Source organism: Monopterus albus, unplaced genomic scaffold, assembly GCF_001952655.1.
Source record: "Monopterus albus unplaced genomic scaffold, M_albus_1.0 scaffold206.1, whole genome shotgun sequence".
NCBI classification, from domain to species: Eukaryota; Metazoa; Chordata; class Actinopteri; order Synbranchiformes; family Synbranchidae; genus Monopterus; species Monopterus albus.
Window position 1 is genome coordinate 611,206 of NW_018128086.1, and position 7,845 is coordinate 619,050.

At 43.1% G+C, this 7,845-nt stretch overlaps 1 protein-coding gene across 1 annotated transcript in view; it reads left to right on the forward strand.

The window, feature by feature from the left end:
• cica (capicua transcriptional repressor a) overlaps positions 1 to 7,206 on the forward strand; it is a 28,513-nt gene extending 21,307 nt beyond the window's left edge. Inside the window, exons 14-21 of the mRNA XM_020618474.1 lie at positions 943 to 1,186; positions 1,747 to 2,032; positions 2,324 to 2,493; positions 3,034 to 3,173; positions 3,973 to 4,124; positions 4,456 to 4,590; positions 4,679 to 4,804; positions 5,548 to 7,206. Coding sequence (XP_020474130.1) covers positions 943 to 1,186; positions 1,747 to 2,032; positions 2,324 to 2,493; positions 3,034 to 3,173; positions 3,973 to 4,124; positions 4,456 to 4,590; positions 4,679 to 4,804; positions 5,548 to 5,810 — 1,516 coding nt within the window. The 3' untranslated portion in view covers positions 5,811 to 7,206. The remainder of the gene's footprint in view (positions 1 to 942; positions 1,187 to 1,746; positions 2,033 to 2,323; positions 2,494 to 3,033; positions 3,174 to 3,972; positions 4,125 to 4,455; positions 4,591 to 4,678; positions 4,805 to 5,547) is intronic.
• Positions 7,207 to 7,845: the final 639 nt, after the last annotated feature.

A 7,845-nucleotide genomic window follows, 5' to 3' on the forward strand; every position in this document is an offset into this window, starting at 1 on the left:
TGAGATCCAGTGTTTTAGTGAACCGGTCCCCCTTGATGTTAAACAGTGCTCCAGTTGGCTAACACAGTAAATACTGACCAGTGATTCAGCGAACACATAGGGTGATATGTGGATATGTAACTACATAAACATAAACACAACTGTGAGATTAAAATATATAAACTTATGTATGCCATATAATAAAAAACCCTAACTAATTATATTCATTTCTATCTAAAATGAAAATCACCCTAACACTGTAAGAACTGTAAATGTCAGTTTCTTAAGTTCCCCAATTTTAGACAGGGATAAAAGAAAAATATAGTTATTTGGCCACATTGTTGAAGGTGAAAATCTGACGCTTTTCTTTAAAACTAAAATGCAGAGTCGAGTTATCTGGCAGAAAATGAATCATTAGCCATTTCTGTAACTGTTAATCACGTACAGCTTTTTTTTTTAAAGTTGTGTTAGTAAACTCAGTATTTTTAGGTTGTTGGTCAGATAAAAATTTGATTTCAGCTTTGAAAAACTGATGGGCACGTTTTCCTTCTGTATTTTTTGGTGGTATTTGTTGTTTTGTACTGCACTTTGGTCATCTCTGTGTTGTTTTAAATGTGCTTTATAAATAAATTTGGATTTGATTATTTTCACTGTTTTCTGACACTTTTAGATCAAACCATGAATCCAATAACTGAGAAATTAATTAGTAACAAAAATAATCAGTAGTTGCAGCCCAAGTTTTTTTTTTTTAATTTGCATATTTACAAGAATATATTTGCTCCCTCGTGAGCTGTTGTATCATTTATAATTTGTGCTTTTTAGATGTGTGAGGATCAGTCTTTTATCTTTGCAGTGTATCTGTTGTTGCTTAATTAGCCAGAGAAGTTGGTAGACTGCTGGGATCATTATTGACTTTTTTTTATTTTTAATATTTAACGATATTCACTTTGGACGGCTTTTCAGGATCACCTATGTCCAGTCTGGCCCAGGAGCCGCCACAGCAACGCCCCAGCAGGCCATGCCTGCATCTGGCCCCGCGTATCTCCCATCACCTCTGGCAACCCTGGGATTCACTGCTATCGCCCCGGCTGGGCAAACCCTGGTTCAGCCAATCGTTGGTCAGTCACCGCTGCTGGCTCCAGCCCCGCCTTTGACCTGTCAATCACAGACTCCCCCAGGCCAGGCCTCGGTAGCCGCTGGTCATCAGGTAAAAAGGAACAAAGAAGTGTACAGTGCTGCAGAACTGCTTAAAACTGGAAATGTGTGCAATTGTATTTGCTCAGCACTTGCAGCTGTGGAGGCAGAGGGATTAAAGGTGCTAGATGTATTATTCTGATGTCAGTAAGTCATCACATCATTGGCTTTGAGACATTAGGGAAATTACTGTAAACAAACAGGAGAGAACATTGGCAGCATCTCGGTGCCTCTTTGCTGCATTTGTTCCATTTTGTCTGCCAGCTTGTAAAACTGCCAGGTTGATTTACAGCACAAAGGTTTGTTTGTTTTGTGTAACAGAACAGGATCCATTTTTACCCTGGCAGTAATAAACAGTGTAATTTAAATGTTCTCATAGTTTTAGCATAGTTTTTGCTTTTGCTTGCCTCCTCAGGACATGTTCACTTATGTCAGGACTGTCAACACCTTTTTTTCCCAAAACAAACAGGTGGAGCTTTGCATCAGAAAAGGACACAGAAACCCCCTGGACACCATTATTTGTTTCTCAGACTGTTTGCTGATGTGCCTGCTTTTTACACTCTTCTTCATCAGGTGCTAACTGCCATCTACCCTGCACCAACTGTTGCACTGGCTACTGGCGTGGTCTCTGTGACAACCATGCCACCCACTGTGGCAGCCCCAGCCCAAGACCTGATAAACCCATCCTCTCCATTGGCAGCAGGGGTGCCGAGTTCAGTGGTGGTGACCTCTCAGCCGGGCCTGGCAGTGGAGGTGGAGCCGAAGGTGGAGGTGAAGAGAGAGAACAAGTCGGATGCTCAGATTGAGGATGGAGAAAAGGGGATGTCCGTGGCCACCTGTACCAGCAACGTTGCAACAGGTAAAACCCTTGTGGTTTTATCTGGTCGGCTTTTACATTTCATTTTTTGTGGTTGTGGCCATTTTATCCTAACATAGTCTGTTGAACCTTAAAAGTCTTGACACCTGGTTAAACTCATCACATGTATTCACCGAGTTGACAGGATGCAGTAACGCTTTTTGCTCTGACATCTAAATTGTATATTGGTGATTTACAAGTATGCTCCCTAGTGAAAAGTTGCATTGTGCCAAGTGAGAGAACTAAGAATTGGTACAGTTTGTTTACAAGTCTGACATTGTCTATCTGTTCTAGTAAAAAAAGAGGAGGACATCGGTCTGTATGTTAAAGAGGAAAATGTGAGAGACGTGCATGGCAGGGAGAAACAAAGTGAGATGGATGCAGAGCGTGAAAGAGGGATGACAGAGAGCAGTGAAAAGAATAGAGACAGAGAGGACCACAGTATGGACGACAGCAGCAAAGAGGTGAGAAGCTGCTCCATTCATTCAGCCATTTCTCTCATCAAAACACACTTTTTATGAAGCTTTCATGAAGGATCTTACACGCCTCTTCTAACCATTCAGGACAGATTTTTTTACTGGGTTGCTGCTGGTTTATAACAACCACACGGGGAATTTCACAACTTCTCTACAGAAGTCAGGCAATGTTACACGTGCACTGTTTAACAGGAATATATGTATTTCCTCATTTGTTCTCAGTATTATTACTTGCATCACACTGGTTTTAATCTGCCTTACTGTGTTTAGAAATTTTCTGAGCTAAGAATGAAATTAAACACTTTAAAAAAAAAAAGAATCATAATGCACAAATGAGCTACTGTCAACCCAGAACTGTTCAAAAATAGCTGCCGCTGTCACACAGTAGGAGACATGCTAACAAACAGGCCCGGATGCTCTGACATTGGCTTCAGAATGGAAGAGCTGAGGATTTGTACATTAGAGCCACAGGTAGACTTGTGTTTAATCATATTATTCTTTAATTCAACCTTCGCATTCTCCTCCCAGGCTGGACCTCATTCCCCTCCACCAACCTCAGGTTTGGACCCCTCTCCACCACCTACTGTGGAAAGAGAGACTCCTTCCTCATCAAAGAAGACCAAGTTTCGACCCCCGCCGCTCAAAAAGACACCCGACTCTCTCGACAAGTGAGTGAGGGGAAAAAAAACAGTACTACAAGGGCAGGAATCATTAGCACAGAGAGCTTCACATTGGTTCTTGCATATTTAAAATAATATCTGAAGGGGTTCGGTGTCACAAGCAACCTCACCATTAAAGTATTTGCTATGAAATGGGTAAGTACTTGTAAAGAGGAACTGAAATTGAGTAGAAAATGTTAAGTGTTTTGCTATTATTTTTGTGATCTCATCTTCGACTGCAGGGCAAGCTTTTATTAAAGTCTAGCACCATCCTCTGTGATAAGACGTACTGTAAGTTATGGTTCTCATAGAATCAGTGCCAAAGCAAAATACAACAAGTCTGCCAGGTCCTTCTGGTTTTCTGGTTGTTGTAAGACAGTGTTCTCTCTGCTTTAACAGTTTACATTTTCTCAAGCTGAGAGAGCTCATAGAACAATAGCTTATCTTTTGTAATTACAGTCTGTAGCAGCTTGAAGATGAGATACAACATCATGGACAGGACTCCATTTGTTGGCTTTATTTAACACCGAATCTCACACATAGTTGGATTTAGTTCAATTTTTAGTCTTTGAGCAAATGTAACTTCTTAAAACCATGGTGGAAACTCTGTTGTTGTTTACTGAATGCGAGTGGGCAGAGTGCTCAACCTTTATACTCTTTATTTAGAGAGAGCAGTGGGAAAGCCATAAGAAAGACTCAGCCCCGAGCCATGAGAAATGGGAATCCATTCAGAAGCCTTCCCTTGATATTTTAACCAGTGCATTACTGGGTTGGGGACTGATGTGGCTGCTGTGTCCTCTGTGCGCAGGGTCTTGTCTGAGACATACTTTAAGGAGCGTTTTGCTGAGCTTCCGGAGTTTAATCCAGAGGAGGGCCTTTCCTCCCCCACACTGCAGAGCCTGGCCACCTCACCAAGAGCCATCCTGGGAAGCTACCGCAAGAAGGGGCGTAATTCCAACGGTGAGATCCTGTTCAGAGACTCAGACTGAAACGAGTGAATGTTCCTAACTTTTGAATCAAAGACATGCTTAAAGTGATAAAGGGCATAACTTATTTGGCATTAAGACTTCTTGTCTCACTCCATTTTTACCTCTTCCATCCTTCATTGTTTTTATTAACCGTACTCTAATCTGATTCCTGCTTTTCTACTTTTACTCCTTCTCCTCAATCTTTAAAATCCAATTGTTCTCTCCAAATCACCTTTAACATTTCATCACTCCCTTCCTCTTTCCACACACATATATATATATCCCTTTTTCTCTTCATGCTCTATCATCGTTCACATATCTAGAGCTGGATGTCACAGCAGAGGACCCCAGCTCCCCAAGGAGGAAGACTCGACGTCTGTCCAGCTGTGGCTCTGAGCCCAACACCCCCAAGTGTGCAGCAAAGTGTGAGGGAGACATCTTCACCTTCGACAGAGCAGGTACAACAGGTTCATCATGTGCAGCAGCTGCAGAACTGCTCCACAAGGCACAGTGACGGTGCTATGATCCTCATTTTTGACCAACCAGGTACAGAGGGCAACGACCTTTTAGGAGACTTGGACAGGGTCCCCTACTCATCCCTGCGGAGAACTCTAGATCAGCGGCGGGCTCTGGTTATGCAGCTGTTTCAGGAACATGGCTTCTTTCCCTCAGGTAAACCACAAGGAGAGAGAACAACTAGCAGGAATAGAAGTTTAGTCTTTGACTTGTATTAAACTCTACAGGCAAACTTTGCTTCACCTCATTACAGCCACAAAGGTTTTACTTACGTATGAGAAAAAAACTGCCTTCCCACCCATTCGAATCTGGCTAAATTACTTAAATAATACATTACATTTAGTCAAGTACTTTGCAGCTTAAAAGTAGAAGACAATCTACACTTTTTACCTTTGAAATAGTTCACAGTAGGGGGCGCCCTGTAGCCGAATGGTTTTGGTGCCGAGCACCGTAACTCTTCATGACAGTGGTTCAACACCAACTGCTGACAGCTCTGTCGCAGGTCTCTGTCTCCTGTCTCCTGTCTGCTTCTCTGCAAACTGAGGCTACAAAAAGCCTGAAGAAAACAACTTAAATAAATAAATACACAGGGTGTCTGGGTGGGTAAAGGTAACAGGTGGAACTATCTAAGCTCTTACTTACCTTTCCTCCCTTATCTTTCCCCTCAGGCTATTTTAGGTTTAATTTAGGTTATAGTACATGCTGTGGCTTTGTAGCAACAACTGAATCAATGTTACCTGTAGGTTGAAGCAAAGTGCTCGGTAAAAATATGCTTAACAGAAAACTGTGCAGGCAACCCTGTAATCACAGCTTTGTTTTCTCTTGAAAGGATTTCATGTAGGATACAATATGCATTTGTAAACCAATTGCTCTTTCCCACATCCTGGTCTTCTCTCCAGCTCAGGCCACCGCTGCCTTCCAGGCACGCTACTCAGACACCTTCCCCAACAAAATGTGTCTACAGCTAAAGATCCGTGAAGTCCGTCAGAAGATCATGCAGGCGGCCACGCCTGGAACCTTTGAGCCTGGAGGGCCAGCCGAAGCCAACCTTGCTCCCTCCCACAGCTCCTCTTTCAGTCAATCAGCTCAGGAGGATGGAGGAGCAGAGCAGCAAGAAGACAAAGGCTGGAGCCCGGAGGAGCAGAAAAGTGAAGGATTATGAGGTGGAGAGGATGACGAAGCTGAAAAAAAAGGAAAAGAAGAGGGAGCGGAGTGTGTCATTGCTGCAGTGTTCTTGAATGAGTTGAACAAGTACTGAGGATGGCTCCAGCAGGATCCATTATACTGGCACTAATCTTCACCATACCTGGAAAGATAAACATTTGAATATGGTCACAGATATTCATACTACTCAAGGTGCGCTTGATTTGTCTAACCAGACAAAAAAAAGCCTCAAAAGTGGACAAATCACATGCAAGTCCTGATGATTCAGGTGCTTCTTGTAGTAACGTTTTTACTTATTTTCCAAGTATCCAGAAATTTTCAGTTAACACTTTGCCCAGGTCTGCTCTCAGCACATTTGTAGAGTAGTTTATAGTTTGACACACAAACTCTGTGGTACACACTCTCAATCTCTCTGGCGCACACACATGCACCCTTAACTAATCAGACTGTTACTCTTGGCTGGTAGTCTCCAGGAGCCGCCACCAAGGACCATGACACACAGAGGCACTTTGTCACTTATTGTGCAGATGCAGTTTGCTGTCGCCAGCCAGCCAGCCCTCAGATGCCATTGACTTGACCTCCTTCTTGCCCTTCCGCTCCTCAGCACAGTGGTTGGGACACAGAACACAACCCCAATGACCTCCACTGATATTCCACAGCCCCTCGATGCTGCAAGACAGACAGCACACACACACGCACACACACACACACACATATATACAGTACACTCACACAAAGACCCACAGTGCATGGACACATCTGTGCAGTGTGAGCACTCGTACACAAACATAGTCAACCCTGGTCTGACCAAGCCATTGACCTGCACAGTTTTTAGTGATTGTAATGAGAGGAGAAACTGAAAGCGTGAAATCTACTTGCTCCTGAAAAACAAAAAGAAGGCAGGAGTTGGGATGTAGTGTGACCAATCTTTGCACCTTCAGTTATTGCCATTTTGAAAGACTGAGTCTCATTGATGGGAGCTGATTATATATGTCTGTATGTCTGTTGGGGTCCCCTCCCCAAAACCTGTCAACAGGCACCTTAAAAGAGATTATGTAAAGAGACTATTGATTGCAAGTCTTTGAAGAATCAACATTAAGTTCGACACTGACTGGCTCCCAACAGAGCACAGAGAAAAGTCAGAAGAAGAAACATTGAATGGAAGATTTATATTCCAACAATAGGAAAACGGAAAATAATAAGGACAACAACATGACAAGCTTACCAACAGAGAGAAAAAGTAGAATTAACCAAACTTCTCTGAATCTCCCAGTGGATATGATGTTGCTTTCTCTCGTTATCGTTGCCGTGGAAATAACCAGTTTTACCGTGGCCTGTTTTTCTCTCTTGTGGCTCTATTGTGTTTCTTCTCCAGCATAAAAAAATCACAAAAAGAAAAAACATCTCTGGACAAAGACAGGGACAAAATCAGTCTATGCCCCCCACTTTTAATTGTACCTGGGGTGGTTCCTAAATCCCCTCCCTTACAGTTTCTCACCAGACACAGAAGTGGGGGAGCAGGAGCATTTGTCGTTTTGTAAAATGTTGAATTCAGGTGTTTGCACAATTTGTGGGGCCCTTCTCGTCTGGGACCGCCACAAGTTAAATCAGGAAAGTATTGTTTTTAGAGATCGTTTTAGTAGAAAAAGTAATAACCTTGATCCATATGTTATCAACCACCTTTTTCCTTCACCTGTCCTTTCTGCTTCTTCCCTCATCTCAACCCACTTCTCCTCAGTCCTCCCCACCCTTCTCCACCTCTCTCCTCACCCATTCCCCCTCTATCACTCAAATGTTGTTAGAAAGTGCCCTTAAGCTCTGGTCCTGGGTCAAGTGCTATGTAGCTCAGGATGGTTCTGGTGTGGTGTAGTTCAGGGAAAGCAGATCCTAGACCAGCCCTGGAGGGCAGTCTCTGGAGCCCTCCCCTCTTCCCTCTCTTCTTGACACTTTATCCTTTCCCGTCCAATGGTGCAATAGGACATTATGGTTTTTTTAATGGGTGGGTTATTTTGTTTTGGGGTAAAGGCTCTGTG